This window comes from Marmota monax, unplaced genomic scaffold (assembly GCF_021218885.2).
Source record: "Marmota monax isolate L192 unplaced genomic scaffold, Marmota_monax_Labrador192_F-V1.1 WCK01_AAM20220418_F8-fsc00021, whole genome shotgun sequence".
NCBI lineage: Eukaryota > Metazoa > Chordata > Mammalia > Rodentia > Sciuridae > Marmota > Marmota monax.
In genome coordinates, this window is record NW_026695228.1 from 25,684,404 (window position 1) to 25,700,847 (window position 16,444).

General features: G+C 46.9%; 1 protein-coding gene across 1 annotated transcript; it reads right to left on the reverse strand.

Moving 5' to 3' along the window:
* Positions 1–1,730: 1,730 nt before the first annotated feature.
* LOC124088220 (zinc finger protein 791-like) lies at positions 1,731–16,204 on the reverse strand. The gene is made up of 4 exons (XM_046437763.2): positions 16,108–16,204; positions 10,062–10,188; positions 5,684–5,744; positions 1,731–4,337 (listed from the first exon to the last, which is right to left on the reverse strand). Exons 1-4 carry the CDS (start codon positions 16,132–16,134, stop codon positions 2,780–2,782), a joined length of 1,773 nt encoding a protein of 590 aa, XP_046293719.1. The 5' UTR covers positions 16,135–16,204; the 3' UTR covers positions 1,731–2,779.
* Positions 16,205–16,444: the final 240 nt, after the last annotated feature.

Below are 16,444 nucleotides of genomic sequence, written 5' to 3' on the forward strand. Positions count from 1 at the left end.
TAAAAATAAATATTTTGAAAAATTCTCTCTCACACTCTCTTTAAAAAAAAAAACAAAAAAACCACTTTTTAGTTGTAGATGGACATAACATCTATTTTTGTTGTTGTTGTTGTTAAATATGGTGCTAAAGATCGAACCCAGTGCCTCACAAGTGCTAGGCAAGTGCTCAACCACTGAGCTCCAGCCCCAGCCCCACATTTTATTTTGAGACAGGGTCTCACCAAGTTATCCAGGTGCTTTGAACTTCAGATTTCCCTGCCGAGTAGCTGGGGTTACAGGTGTGTGGCACTGAGTCTGGCCAGTCTGCCTTTTCCTCATTCTCTCAGCACCTTCCACCTTTGGTGGCCACTTCGGGGACCATGAAGCAGAGAGGAATCTTCACCAGACACTGAATCTGCTGGCACCTTAACCATTGACTTCCCAACCTCTAGAACTGTGAGCAATGCCTTCCTGTCACTTAGAAACTACCCAATCTAAGGTGTTTTGATATAGCAGCTAGAATGGATTAAGACAGTCACCTTCTAAAGATTAGACAGTCATCCCTCCCAAGAGATGCAAGGAGGGATCCCTAGTCTAGCTGTCACTCTGCATGGGGTTGGGGTTTTAGGTGTGCCTCCCATAACTTTTTCTTTTTTTTGGGGGGGTGGGCCAGGGATTGAACCCAGGGCGCTTAACTACTGAGCTACATCCGCAGTCCTTTTCCTTTTTATTTTGGGACAGGGTCTAACTAAGTTACTTAGGGCTTCACTAAATTGCTGATGCTGGTTTTGAACTTGTGATCCCCTGCCTCAGCCTCCCCAGCCACTGGAACTATAGGTAGGTGCTACTGTGCTCAGTACTCTGCTGGTTCTTTCTTTCCATTTTCTTTAGCTTGAAACTGTGAGTTAAAGTTGTCTCTTTCCTTCCTCCATTCTCTGGCCTGTAACTTAATTAAGAACATCCCAGAATTGTTTTTTTCTTTTTGACAACACTGAGGATGGACTCAGCCTCACACATTTCTATTGTGAAACGGAGTGTCACCAAGTTGCCCAGGCTGGCCTCAGACTTGGGATCCTCCTTGTGGTCTCCAGAGGTGCTGAATATAATAGATGTTCTCTACTCCACCCGGCTTCCTTTCTACTTTGAGAAGATCTTACTTGGCCTCAATCTTGTGATCCTCCTGCCTTAACTTTGCAAAGCACTGGGATTGCAGGTTTGGGCTACTGTTTTTTAGCTCTTATTTTTTTCTTTTTTTGGTACTGGGGATTGAACCCGGAAGCACTTACCACTGCACTACATCCCCAAACCTTTTTTTTTTTTTAAATTTAGAGATAGGGTCTTACTAAGTTGCTTAAGGCCTCAAACTTGTGATCCTCCTGCCTCAGCCTCTTGAGTTGCTGGGATTACAGGTGTGCACCACTGTGCCCAGCTCTTAGTAGTTTTCAAACAATAGAAATTTATCATCTTACCTTTCTGGAACCCAGAAGTCCAAGCTCAGGGTATGGGAAGGGTTGGTTCCCTCCCGGGACCTGTCAGGAGAATCCCTTTTTTACCTTTCACCTATTGTATGGTGGTTATCTAGTCACCTTTGGTATTCCTTGGCTTGTAGCAGCATGAAACTGGTCTCTCCTTCATCTTCACGTGGTGCTCTTTATGTGCCAGTCTGTGTCCCCAACCCTGCTCTCTTTACTTCCTTTGGTACTGGGGTTAGAACCCAGGGGCAGCTTTACCACCGAACTATATTCCCAGCCTTCAAGTATGTTTTTTTTAATATTTATTTTTTAGTTGTAATTGGACACAATACCTTTATTTCACGCATTTATGTGGTGCTGGGGATCGAACCCAGGGTCTCACACATGCAATGCGAGCGCTCTACCACTGAGCCACAACCCCAGCCCTCAAATATGGTTTAAAAGAAATTGTCATGAATAAAAAAGGTGCTTCTAATACCCCTGGGAACTCTGTGCCAGGAACCTGAGACAAAGACTGAGTATTTATTTCCTATTGCCAAAGACAAAGTCAAGGACTGGGGTTGTGGCTCAGTGGTAGAGAGCTTGCCTAGCTTGTGTGAGGCACTGGATTTGATCCTCAGCACCACACAAAAATGAAATAAAGATATTGTGTGTCCACCTACAACTAAAAAATAAATATTAAAAAAAAAAAAGTCAAGAGCTGTTGTAGCTCAGTGGTACAGCACTTGCCCAGCATGCTCAAGGGCCTGGGTTGGATCTGCAGCACCAACACACACACAAATCACAACACGTTTTAAATTGAATTGTCTTTCATTGCCAGGCAACAGTGGCTGACCAGTGGATATTTGAAAAAAAAAATTTTTTTAGTTGTAGATGGACACAATACCTTTATTTTATTTGTTACGTGGTGCTGAGGATCGAACCCAGTGCCTCACACGTGCTAGGCAAGCGCTCTACCGCTGAGCCACAGCCTCAGCCCAGACCACTGCATTTTGTAAGATGGAAACAAGGAAGCAAGAGCAGGAAAAGATACAACGACTGATGGGTGAGCATCAGAGGACTTATTTGTAAGGTTAAAGCAAAGGGGACTTCCTTATTACACTGACTCAGTTCGACCAAGATTACGGATGTGTGCCACCACAGCTGGTTTAAAAATATTCTGACTCATGGTTACACATTTTGCATTTTCTGACCCATCAACACGAATGACCTTGCATCTAGCTTCCTCGATCACTTTCATTCACAGGACAGTTCCACAGTGGGAATTTCATGACTGAAAGGTATCTGTTGGAATCGTGGACGTTCCCCAAGTCATGTTCACTGGGCTTCTATCTATGGTGCACCCTCACGTGTTTGTTCAAGGATGTGGACAAAGCAAAAGCTCTTCCACATTGCTTACATGCAAAAAGTTTCTCTCCACCGTGAGTTCTTTCGTGTCTTTGAAAGGAACTGCGAAGACTAAAGGCTTTGCCACATTCTTCACACTTATAGGGTTTCTCTCCAGTGTGCATGCGCATGTGCCCTTGAAAGCTTGTGGGATAAATGAAGGCTTTCCCACACTGCTTGCATTCATAGGGCCTCTCTCCTGTGTGAGTTCTCTCGTGTATCTGAACGTAACTAGAACAACTGAAGGCTTTTCCACATTGCTTACACTCATAAGGCTTCTCTCCAGTGTGGGTTCTCTCGTGCGTCCGAAACGCACTGAGAAAGATGAACGCCTTCCCACATTCCCTGCACTTGTAAGGTCCATCGCCAGTGTGCGTTATCGTGTGTCTTCGAAAGTTTTCGAGAGAAATGAAAGCTTTGGCACATTCTTTACATTCGAAGGGTTTTTCTCCAGTGTGATTTCGTTCGTGGATCTGCAAATCTAGAGGATAATTGAAGGTTTTTCTACACGTTTTACATTCATAGGGTTTTTCTCCAGTGTGAGTCCTTTCGTGTATCCGACAGTAACTGAGGCGACTGAAGGCTTTCCCACATTCTTTGCATTTATAGGGTTTCTCACCAGTGTGCACCCTCATGTGTACTCGAAAGGCTGGGCGCGCACTGAAGGCTTTCCCACATTCCTTACACTTGTAGGGTTTTTCCCCAGTGTGAGTTCTTTCATGAATCTGAACGGAAGTGGAACATCTGAAGGCTTTCCCACATTGTTGACACTTGTAGGGTTTCTCCCCGGTGTGGATTCTTTCATGTACTCGTAAAAAACTGGGACGAATGAATGCCTTCCCACATTCCTTACATTTGTAAGGTCTGTTGCCATTGTGTGTTATCATGTGTGTTTGAACGGTTGTTCGGGAAATGAAGGCTTTCCCGCATTCCTTACACTTGTAGGGTTTCTCCCCAGTGTGGGTCCTTTCATGTATTTGAATAGAACTGGGACAGCTGAAGGCCTTCCCGCATTTCTTACATTCATAGGGCTTCTCCCCAGTGTGAATCCTTTCATGAATTCGAAGAGAACTAGGAGATCTGAGAGTTTTGCCACAGTGCTTACACTGATAGGGTTTCTCTCCAAAATGTGTCCGTTCATGTGTCTGAAAGGGCTGGTGATATATAAAGGTTTTTCCACACTGTTTACACTTATAGGGGTTTTCTCCAGTGTGGGTCCTTTCATGTCTTTGAAAGGATTTGAGATAACTGAAGGTGATCCCACACTCTTTGCATTTGTAAGGCTTGTCTCCATACTTACATCCATAGAATTCGTGTCCAGGGTGAGATCTGATGTGCCTCGTAAGGGATGAATGAAGCATGAAGACTTTTCCACACACGTTACATTCATACGGTTTTACTCCAGAAGTTTTCTTGGTCACGCTGACATTTGGAATCTGGCTGACAGTTTCTCCAGACTGACCACCTTTACTTTCACAGAGTCTCTGCACCATATGACTTCTGAGAAACATTAGAAGCACATTAATAATGACTGCTCATCATTATTTTACATTAGAATTACATTTTTATTATTTCCAGAAACACCTGTAGTTTTTCTGCCCTGTCTGAACTTTTTTTTTTTTTGGCACTGGGGATTGAACTCAGGGGCACTCAACTACTGAGCCGCATCCCCAGCCCTATTTTGTATTTTATTTAGAGACAGGGTCTCACAGAGTTGCTCAGTGCCTTGTTTTTGCTAAGGCTGGCTTTGAACTCGTAATTCTCCTGTCTCAGCCTCCCAAGTGGCTGGGGTTACAGGCATGTGCCACTGCGCCCGGCAATCTGAACTTTTTCAAGTGATGGGATTGAAACTTGGACCTCGTGCATTTTAGGCAGGCACTCTCTCTGAGCTACACCCCCCGAGTCCTGTCTGAACTGTTTGAAAGTGGGTAGACAACGGACTGAGGATGTGGCTCAGTGGTAGAATGCTTGACTGGAATATGTAAGGCCCTGAGTCTGATTTCCAGACATACACACACACACGCACACAAAGTGAATATACTCAATTCTCTGCAATAAGCTTCTCTACAGCTATTATCAAAACAGCAATATTCATATACATGGTTTCTTAACACTATTTCCAAGTAAGATATTTTTCAAACATTAACCATCCATGTCATTTAAGAAAACATTTTTGGGCTAGGTACAGAGTTACATACCTGTAATCCCAGCTTCCTGGGAAGCTGAGGTAGGAGGGTCTCAAGTTCAAGGACAGCCTGGGCAACTTAGTGAGACCCTGTCTCAAAATAAAAAAGTGGGGCTGGGCACAATGACACACGCCTGTGATCCCAGCTACTCCACGGGCTGAGGCAGAAGGATCACAAGTTTAAGGCTAGTCTTGGCAAGTCTGAGGTCAGCCTGGGCAACTTAGCGAGATCTTGTCTCAAAATAAGAAATAATAAGAGCTAGGGGTTAAGGGAGATTTAGCTCAGTGACAGAGTAGCTCAGTACCACACAAAAACAAAACAACAACAACAAAAGGTCTGGGATGTAGCTTTGTGGTAGAGAGTCCCTGACTTAAATGCCCAGCACTACATGGTGAAAACATCTAAGAAAAGGGCCGGGATTGTAGCTCAGCGGTAGAGCACTTGCTTAGCACGTGCAAGGCCCTGGGTTCGACCCTCAGCACACATAAAAATAAATAAAATAAAAATATTGTGTCCAAATACAAAATAAAAGAAAGAAAGAAAGAAAATGTCTAAGAAAAAAATCAATTTGAGGCTGAATTTGTTTGCTTGCTTTTAAAAAAAAAATCATACTAAAGTATCATACCTACTGGGGTTCTTTCTCTGGTATGTACAACTCACCTTAGATTTCTCCCTGGGATTTTGAACTCATCTTTGATCTTCCAGTCTTCCCATGTATTTCCTAAAATATGGATCCAGAAAAATCGTTCTAAGTTATCAGTAATTATAGCAAATGTTAGGTCCCTAAGCCAAAGTAACTCCACTTTGAAACTCAGCACCTGCTCACCCAGGCATGACCTTCCCATTAGGCCCGTCCCCAAAGACTCCCTAACCACAGCGTCACATAACAATCACAGGACCAGAGGGTTATGTGTAACCTCCCCATCGTAGTTGACTACAGTTAGCAAGTTTTCCCAGCAGGCTGCTGCGCCTGGCAGAAGGGCAGCCTGGCCGATATTCTCTGTCAATAAACCTTTGCTTGAACTCAGAGCTGTGTCCCTTGTGGATATCTGTGCCAGCCACCCTGAGGTTCTGGTGCTGAAACCCAGGAGGGGTCCACGGTCATTGCCTGCTGGCTCTCCCATCATGGGATCTGAGCTACCTTGACCATGCCCCCTCCTGCCTGGCCAGTATCCACCCCAGGGCGTTTCTGCCTCTTGCCTTCTGGCTTCTGGCCCATCACAGAACTTGACTCTTGACAGCATTCCCTCTCTACTGGCCTTGAGTTCTCGGAACCTCTCTAGGGTGCCCCTGAGCATGCCCTCCCTCTCCCTCCTTCTCTCTTCCCCTCCCAGTGCTGAGTCAGGGTCTCCCTTGGCTTCTTCCACAGGCCTGTCAAGGACCCTGACGACCCTCACCAATGGTCTGCTTCTATGTGGGAAATCAGAGAGGTTGTGGGGACACCCCTTCCTCCTCTGTTTCCTTTCTCGGGCTCCTGAGAACTCTCAGCCATGGGATCTGCCCAACCCAAAATTCCCTGCAACTCCCACCTGTCTCCTCAAAAACCTTTGGTCTCGTTTTGTATTGTAACACAATCTGGCCCCAATATAAGTTAGATAATGACTCCTCTTGGCTGAGAATGGGACTTTCAATCCCACCGTATACAGGACTTATGCAACTTCTGTCACCGCGGGGGCAAGTGGACAGAGATTCCCTTCTCTTTCACCCCTCTCTGGGTCAGTCCTGCTCCCTGCATAGGTCCTCCTTGCTCTCTCTCCCTTAACCCTTTCCCCTCCCAAACCTAGCGATTTTTTTTTTGAGCGGGGTGTGCGGGGGGTACTGGCGATTGAATTCAGGGCACTGAGCCACATCCCCAGCCCTGTTTTGTATTTTATTTAGAGACAGGGTCTCACTGAGTGCTTCGTGCCTCACTGTTGCTGAGGGTGGCTTTGAACTCGCGATCCTCCTGCCTCAGCCTCCCAGGATGCTGGGATTACAGGCGTGAGCCACCACACCTGGCTGTAATTTTCCCTCTTTTGACCCACAGGATCACTCTTCCCTTCCTCTACCTCCACCCTGTGCTTCTCTATTGCCTTCCCCAGCCACACCTTCAGCACCCACTGGACCCGTCTTCCCTGTCCCACTCGTCCTTCATCTCCCTTCCCTTTCTCTGGATCTCAACACCACACCTCCTACTCGGGCCTCTCCTTCTTCTTTCTCCCCTCCTCATACCTGCTTTCCTGGGCCCCACCTTCGGCCTCAGCAGCCCCCCTCCCGTCACTACGGGAGGTAGCTGGAGCCCAGAGCATTGTTCGCTCACTGAGAAACATCTAGGTTCCTGTCGTATAGACCCCGGATTTCTACACTAAAGAATTCCAGTATGTAGTCCTATGATCTGATATGGCATGACATCAATATCATCCTCTCTTCTACCCCCTCCTGGAGGAGAGGCAGAGGATTTGAGCCCCCACCCAAGCGCATGCAGATAATTTTAATAAGCTTAAGAAATTACTCAAGAACCTAGTGAGAATCCAGCCCAATTTCTCTCCCACCCTACAGAAGCTCTTCAACACTACACTAAAGTAGACCCATAATCCCCAAGTGGTGCTATCACCCCAGTGACTCATTTTATTTCCCAATCTGCCCCATTCAAAAAAAATTAACAGGTTAGAGAGAGGAAGGCCCCCAAATGCCCCAATTAACCATTCTTTTTTTTTCCTAATTTTTATTCCTTATAAGCTACCAGCATATGGTATTTTTAAATCTTTGTTTATTTATTTTTATGTGGTACCGAGGATCAACCCCAGTGCCTCATATATGTGAGGGAAGCGCTCTGCCACTGAGCCACCACCCCAGCCCCCAATCAACCATTCTTAACGCTGCCTTTAAGGTTTTAATTATAGAGAAGAGCAACAAAAAATAGATAAAAAGAGATAAAGCCAAATTTCAACTTCTGGCACAGGCCCCGCAAGACGAACCCAAGGGTGTAGTTTCCAACAAAGGACACTACAGGGCACCTCCTGGACCTTGTCTGGGAAGGACACTGTGCCCATGTGTGCCCTAATCTCCAACCACCATCTGGCCCTTGCCCTAAACTCAAAAGGGACAGACACTGGGGAGTCGACCATCCTTCCAACAGTGAGGTGAGGGGCCAAATCCTCCCTCTTCATTCTCCCTAACTAACCTCATAGGGCTGGCCTCTCAAGACTGAAGGTGCCCAGGACTCTCCGCCCCAATGACCGTCACCCACCATCACCCACCAGGAGCCTAGGGTAACTGCCACTGTTGAAAGTAGGCCAATCTCTTTCCTCATTGATACGTGAGAAACTTTCTCAACTTTGCCCCAATTTTGGGGGACCAACTCAGTGTTTCAAACCTCTATCGTCAACCCACGCAGGACAACTCCTCCAACATGCAGCACTGAGGGGACGCCTCCTGCCCAGTCCTTTTGACTGTATTTTTTTGGGGGGGTGCCACTGAGGATTGAACTCGGGGGCAATCGACCACTGAGCCACATCCCCAGCCTTATTTTGTATCTTATTGAGGGACAGGGTCTCACGGAGTTGCTTAGTGCTTCGCTAAATTGCTGAGGCTGGCTTTGAACTCACTATCCTCCTGCCTCAGCCTTCAGGTCTTCCTGCCTTAGCCTCCCTAGCTGCTGGGATTACAGGCGTGAGCCACCACACCCAGACATTCCTTTTTAATTGAACCTCATCGCCCCACTCCCTTAATGGGAAGAAATCTCTCAAAATTTCAAGCCTCCTTCACCTTTCATTTCCCCAATATGGAATCTACCCCGGTGGCCACAGATCTCTCTCTCTCCTCTTCTTGCCAATCCGTTCCCCTTACAGACACCACATTGCTTCTTTCTTTGGCCCCGAGTAGCCCACACCTGCTCACGTTTCTCAACACAACCTTACAACTCCTCGACAATTCTAACCCTCCTATACTTCAGATGGCGGGCTCTGCGTCCCATGGCTCACGGACAGCAAACCCTGTCCCTCTCCGTGGACCTCCAATCCAACCTCTCTCTTCACCACTCCTCAAGTAATTCCCCTGAACTGCTTTATTCCCATGTCTCCTACTTTGGGCACCCTCCCCCACCCTATGTCTCTATCCACCATGCCACCTAAGGGTTCCCTGGGCAACACAACTGACAATGTCACCTCAGAGCCAGCCTGGCACCTTCTTCCTCTGCAGATGTCCCATTCTTCGCTGCCTCACACCCCCTATTCCCACCTTCTGTCTCCCTGTCCTCCTCACGCTCCATATAACCAGATACTCTGAGGGGGAGGTTGAACTGACCCTCTCCTCCCGCTCCTGGACTCCACTTCAATGTCCCAGATGCATAAGACCAATCGTCGCGCCAGTCCTCATTGGATCGGGCATATTGGCAGCACTGGCACGGGGTAGCAGGAATTGGTACAGCCACTGTCTTTACTGTAAACTCTCCCAAGAACTGAAGGAGGACTTTGAGCAGGTGGCAGACTCCCTGGGGTCTCTTCAAATCCAAGGGACCTCCTCAGCCAACGTAGGTCTCCAAAATAGGAGAGCCACTGACTTACTAACGGCAGGGAAGGGAGGCGCTTGGGTCTTTTTAGGAGAGGAATGCTGTTACTCCACCAACAAATCTGAATAATCCCAGGAAAAACAGCTGAGCTCCGGGGGAGCATCGAGAAACACCCCTGGGAGCAGCAGCAGTCACCTCCCTGGGACCTTTTGGGTCAGACTCTCCCATGGCTGCTCCCATTGATGGGACCTCTCCTTACATTCATCATAGAGCTCTTAATAGGACCTTGTCTGATAAAATGCCTGAATTTTTTTTTTTTTTTTTTTACAAGATTGAGCAAAGGCACTCACTAATCAGACTGTAAATCAGCTCGTTATGAGCCCATTTTGAAAATCAGCACCTGCCCACCCAGGCATGACCTTCCCATTAAGCCCATCCCCAAAGAGTCCCTAAGTATGGAAACCACAGCAAAGGCGCCAAATAAGGATCACAGGACCAGATGGGTTGTTTTTAACTCCTAACCAAGAGAAAGGATGATGTCACCCTTACCGACAGAGGCCAGGTTCCTGAAGGTTTCCTGCATCACATCTCTGTAGAGTTTCTTCTGCGAAGGATCCAGCAGAGCCCACTCCTCCTGGGTGAAGTTCACAGACACGTCCTCAAAGACCACCGAGTCCTACAACATCCCACACACATGCACAGATAAGGAGTGAGATTTCCAGGGCTGGAGGCCTGTACTCAAATTCCTAAATTCACACACAATTCAAAACATTTATTTATTTATTTATTTATTTTGCCTTGGTCATCAGTTTGTCTCTGTCCACACTTCTGTAAGTCAAGAGGCCTGGAACAATGGACTTACAGCTACATTTTATTATGGTCACTGCCAAGTCCTACAGGTTCCTAATGGAAATGTCTAGTTGAGCTTGAAAGAAGCTGGGAGTGGTGGTGCATGCCTGTCATCCCAGTGACTCAAGAGACTTAGGCCGGAGATTCCAAGTTCAAGGCCAGCCTCAGCAACTTAGGGAGACGCTGTCTCAATATAAAAGACAAAAAGGGCTGGACATGTGGCTCAGTGGTTGAGTGCCTCTGGGTTCAACACCTAGTACAAAAATGGGAGGGGGAAACTTGGAAAAATGAGAAACCCTTTTCATCGATTTCTTTTGTATGTGTGAGAAATTTTTTCATCTCATTTCTTTTTAAAAAATATTTACTTATTTATTTTTAGGTATAAATGGACACAATACAATGCCTTTATTCTTATGTGGTGCTGAGAATCGAACCCGGGTCCCGCTCGTGCTAGGCGAGCGCTCTACCACTGAGCCACAACCCGAGCCCTCATCTCATTTCTTTTCTTTTTTTTTAATATTTATTTTTCAGTTTTCGGTGGACACAACATCTTTGTTTGCATGTGGTGCTGAGGATCGAACCCGGGCTGCACACATGCCAGGCGAGCGCGCTACCGCTTGAGCCACATCCCCAGCCCCCTTTACTTAATTTATTTATTTTTACGTAGTGCTGAGGATCGAACACAGGCCCTCGCATGTTCTAGGTGAGTGCTCCGCCGCTGAGCCACAACCCTGGCCCCAGCCCTTTTTATTTTTTATTTTGCGAAAGGGTCTTGCTAAGTTGCTGAGACTGGCTTTGAACTTGCGATCCTCCTGCCTCAGCCTCCTGAGTTGCTGAGTTGATGGTTGTAAGAGAACTCATGTAGAAAAGGAGAAAGAGTCAATTGATACATTTCCCTTTTCCTATAGATTTCAACTTGACCATAATCCAACAGTTTTTTTTTTTTCCAGAGAATTTGCTGTGCATTTGCGCTGGGAGACTAAAATAAAAATAAGAGTAGCACTTTTCACGAAGCACAAAATAAACATAAAACCCCAACAGCATAACCATGAGCACCGATGAGTGAGTGGCCTAGGGCTCAGGTAGTAGCACGTTCAAAACATACGGAGGCAAAGAAACTACTGAGACCTTGTTAAACATAACTACAGGTAGCTCCGTGGTGGAGTGGCCGCCCAGCGTTCACGAGGCCCTGGGTTCCACCCCAGCACGGCAGCTTCTCCCCTCAGGAGTCTACCCTCCGGTGCTTCTCTAGGGAAGGCGTCTGAACACACCGTGCACCTGTCTGAAGGCTACTCCCAGCCTCCGGCCTTTTGTGGAAGCTGCTCATTCCAGAAGAGCCCACGTGCCACAGCATACAGCGGCTTAGACCACGTCTGTAAAAGCCTGTGCTGCCGCAGAAGCATGGAAAGAACCCAGAGGGTGCCGTGGGAGCTGAGAGGCCCAACAGTGTCTTCCCAGGAGTCGTGGAGTGAGCAGCCCTCCGGACACCAGATAATTACAGGAATTTAATCAAGATGCTGGGCGCAGAGAATATCATGCTAAGTGAAACAAGCCCATCACAAAAAACCAAGGTCGAATGCTTTCACTGATATATGGAAGCTAAGGTGGGGGGGGGAGTTCAGTAGATCAGACAAAGGAGAAGGGAAGGAAGGAGGGGGGACAGGAATAGAAAGACAGTAGAATAAAAAAATACATAATTTTCCTGTATATGAAATTACCTAAGTGAACTCCACCATAGTGCTACCCAGAAGAAAGGGGTCCTAATTAGAATAAGATATATTCTATGCTTGTATAATTTTATCAAAATGGACTCATCGAAGCGGAGCGTGGTGGTGCACAACGGCTCGGGAGGCTGAGAGTTCAAGGCCAGCCTCAGCAACTTAGCAAGACCCTAAGCAACTCAGTGAGACCCTGTCTCTAAATGAAATACAAAATAGGGCTGGGGATGTGGCTCAGTGGCTAAGTGCCCCTGAGTTCATTCCCCGGTACCAAAAAAAAAAAAAAAAAAGGACTAATCATGTATAACTAAGAAGAACCAACCAATAAAATAAAATTTTAAAAAAGATTCTGGGTATAGTGCCACACACCTATAATGCCTGGGAAGCTGAGGCAGGAGTATTGCAAGTTCAAAGCCAGCCTCAGCAATGCAGAAGGCCCCTAAGCAACTCAGACCCTGTTTCAAAATAAAAAAAGTAAAAATTACTGGGATGTAGCTCCATAGTAAAGCACTCCCTGTGTTCAATTTCCAGTACCAAAAAGAAAAGGAAGAGTGGAACAGTAGGAATAATCACCTCTTCATGATTTTTTTTTTTTTTTTGATACTGCAGATTGAACTCAGGTGTACTCGACCACGGAGCCACAACCCCAGCCCTATTCTGTATTTTATTTAGAGACAGGGTCTCACTGAGTTACTTAGCACCTCTCATTTGCTGAGGCTAGCTTTGAACTCACAATCCTCCTGTCTCAGCATCCCTAGCTGCTGGGATTACAGAAGTATGCCACCGTGCCTGGTGGGGGTGAAATATTTTTTAATAATAATTCTATATATATATATATATGTATATATATATATATATACATATATATATATATATATATATATATATGGTAGTTTAGATGGATACAATACCTTTATTTTATTTTATTTATTTACCTTCATGTGGTGCTGAGGATCAAACCCAAGGCCTCACACATGCTAGGCAAGCTCTCTACCACTGAGCTACAATCCCAGCCCAATAATAATTCTTAATCTTTCAAGGTCCTGTTTAACTTCCATGGGGCCATGATAACTAATTAACTAGGGCATAAGGCAGGAGTGACCCCATTTTGTCAAACCAATTTATAAGTGTCAAAGACTTTAGGAGCCTGGGAGTACGGAGCAATAAGTCCCTTAGGTTGATCCCCAACACTGCAAAAAACAGAAACAAAAACAAAACAAAACAAAACAAAAAAAAAAACAAGAAAAGAAAAAGCCTAACTAAAAATTAAAAATGAACTTCTCAGTGCTGGGTCTGTAGCTCAGTGAGAGAGCACTTGTCTAGCAAGTGTGAGGCATTGGGTTTGATCCTCAGCACATGCATGTGATCCCAGCTATTCCAGAGGCTGAGGCAGGAGGATTGCAAGTTGGAGGCCTGTGTGGGCAACCTAGCAAGACCCTGTCTCAAAATTTAAAAAAATAATAAAAAGGGCTGGGGATGTAGCTTAGTGGTAAGAGTGCCCCTGGGTCCTAAGTTCAATCCCTGGGTCCAGAAACAAACAAAGGTCCCTCAAAACTGGGTTGTAGGCCTATAGTCCAAGTCACTTGGGAGGCTAAGGAAGGAAGATTGCTTGAGCCCAAGAGTTCAAGGCCAGGCTTCCATAACAAAGAGACACCCTGTCTCATCTTTCTTCTTTTTCTTTTTTTTTTTAGGGGCACTGGGGACGGAACCAGAGCCTTATGCATGCTAGGTAAGTGCTCTACCACTGAGCTACATCCCCAGCCCAAGACCCCATCTCAAAGTAAACAAAATTTAAAAACCCCTAAACCTGAGAGAGGGCTTCATCCTCCCCTCACTCCCCAACTGCATGGGCCTGTGGATTCTCAGCTTTCCAGGGTTCAGCCGCTTTTCTCAGCACAAAGGGCTCCTTTGTGTGATGGGCTGTGAACAGGCTAAGACTTATAGGGAGGCTCCCAAATAGACACACTGGCCTTCCATTAAGCTGGAAGTTTGGCTTTAGCTTGGAGTAACTGACCTTGGGGCCTCTGCTCCCTGATCACATAGTTTTGAACCACTACTGACAATTTATTTATTTATTTATTTTTGGTACTGGGGACTGAACTCAGAGGTACTTCCCCACTGAGCCACAACCCTACTTCTTTAAAAGAATTTTTTTTTTTCTTTTTTGGTGGTGCTAGGGATTGTACCCAGGCCCTTCTGCATGCTAGGCAAGCACTCTATATCCCCAGCCCCTCCTTTTTTACATTTTTGAGACAGGGTCTTGCTAAATTGGTTAGGGCCTCACTAAATTGTTGAGGCTGGCCTTGAATTTGCAATCCTCCTGTCTCAGTATCCGGAGTTGCTGTGATTACAACTATGCACCACTGTGCCCCCTGCACTACTGACAACTTTAAATGACAGAAACACAAATGTTTAAGAATCTGGTAAAATTACTCAAATCTAGTGTTCACATGTAAAGAAAGCAAGAAAAATGTAAGACACTTTTGTAACCCACAAGTATTACTTTCAGAAAATGAAGATGTAAGTTAATGATTTCCACAGCAAGAAATGGTTTGCTAAACTATCAATCATACTTGAACACAGCTAGGTGTTGGGGCTGGGGGTGTAGCTGAATACCTGCTTGGCATGTGGGAGGCCCTAGGTTCCCCAGGACCCAATAAATATATGAATAAAATAAAATAACAGATCTCAGGGACTTACATGCTAAGAGGCGAAACAAATGGAAACAAGAATTTTTTAAATAAATACAAAGTTATATTGGAATATTTTACTTTATTGTATTCCTCCCCCCCCCCCCGCCCCCAGTTTTGGGCATTAAACCCTGGCCTTGCACATTAGGCAAGTGCTCTGCCTGAGTTACATCCTGGGCCCAGGGAATATTTTATTTTTCATATTCCCTTTCTAGTCTCTTTGGAATATTGTAGACTATCTCTTAAACTTTAGTTACTGAATACATTTTACATCTATTTAAAAATGACTGGTGCACCCCTGGGCTTGGGAGGCTGAGGCAGGAGGATTGCAAGTTCAAAGACAGCTTTGGCAATTTATTTATTTATTTTTTTATGTGGTGCTGAAGATTGAATCCAGAGCCTCGCACGCCTAGGTGAGCGCTCTACCATTGAGCCACAACCTCAGTCCCAGCCTCAGCAATTTAGCAAGAAGCTAAGCAACTCAGTGAGACGCTGTCTCAAAATAAAGTCCAAAAATTGGGCTGGGGATGTGGCTCAGTGGTCGAATGCCCCTGTGTTCAATCCCCAGTACCAAAAATAAAAACCCGGTACTCAAATAAGAGAATAAATATGTCCATGGTTGCAAGGCCAGGGAATGCTTGAAAGGACACATCACCAGGATTTTGCCAAGAGCCACCTCAATCCAAAGGAATCCCCCTAGGATGGCTGTGTCCAGGAAACATACTACCAGAGACACATGGATTCTGTACAAGTGGTTCCAGATGGTTATTCTCTGCTCTCCTTTCATGTGACATGTCCACAAACTAGACATGAGTTTTTGAAGAAGCGCAATCCACAACTCTGTGGGGGGGAAAAACGTTATTAAAATGCTGCGTGGGTTTGAAACGCACCACGGAGGATCAACGGCGATAGACGATGCATTGCGTTGGGGATCGGAAGGCGACATCTGGAAATGCGGGGAAGGATCTGGAAATTTAAGGACTTAATGTCAGCCCTAGACAGAGCCAGGTTAGGGCAGCAGACTAAATCCGAGCCAGCGCTGCCCACATCTTCGGAACACTCTCTGGGAAGCTGACACTCGGGGGAGAGAGGAGGCTCGGACCCCGCCCCTGCTCCTCCCGCGCGAGCCGCACACGCGAGTCAGGGTCCCCGCGATCCTGGCGGGCGCCACACAGTCGCGGAGCCGCCCAGGGAGGGGCGCGCAGGGGCGGGGCGGGAGGGACACAGGGTCGCCGCTGCCCGCCCCGCCCTGCGGCCGTAGGGACAGAGGACGGACTCGGCCGCCAGCGCGGACCCGGCCGGGCAGTCCCCCGCCCCAGGGCCCGGCCCCACACTTACCATCTCCCGGCCTGGCGGTCGCGGCATCCTCCCCTCGCAGCCCGCCGGGGCCGCCCACGCCTCCGCACCGCCACCCGAGCGCTCCGCGGCGGCGAGGCACGCGCGGTGGACTGCGGCGGAAGCGCACGGCGACACCAAGGCGCCTTGCGTAGCGTGGCCACACCCTCCTTCCCGGAGGCGCCCTCTTTGCCTGATTGACAATAGGGGAGGTCACCTAGCTAAGTGGTCCCCCACCGGGTCTGTTGGCCCGACCTCTTCCCTCGGGCCCTTTTAACCTTAAAGCGGAATTGTTCACCCCGAGGGCGGGACGCTGGGATCTTCCCGCAGCTGCTGGAGC

Excerpts from the sequence above, each read along its gene's own strand:
- LOC124088220 (XM_046437763.2), bottom strand. The coding sequence starts at position 16,134 with ATGCCGCGACCGCCAGGCCGGGAGATG. Across the intron at positions 10,189-16,107 it reads GACCGCCAGGCCGGGAGATG|GACTCGGTGGTCTTTGAGGA; the intron begins GTAAGTGTGGGG and ends GGGATGTTGTAG. Across the intron at positions 5,745-10,061 it reads CAGGAACCTGGCCTCTGTCG|GAAATACATGGGAAGACTGG; the intron begins GTAAGGGTGACA and ends TCCATATTTTAG.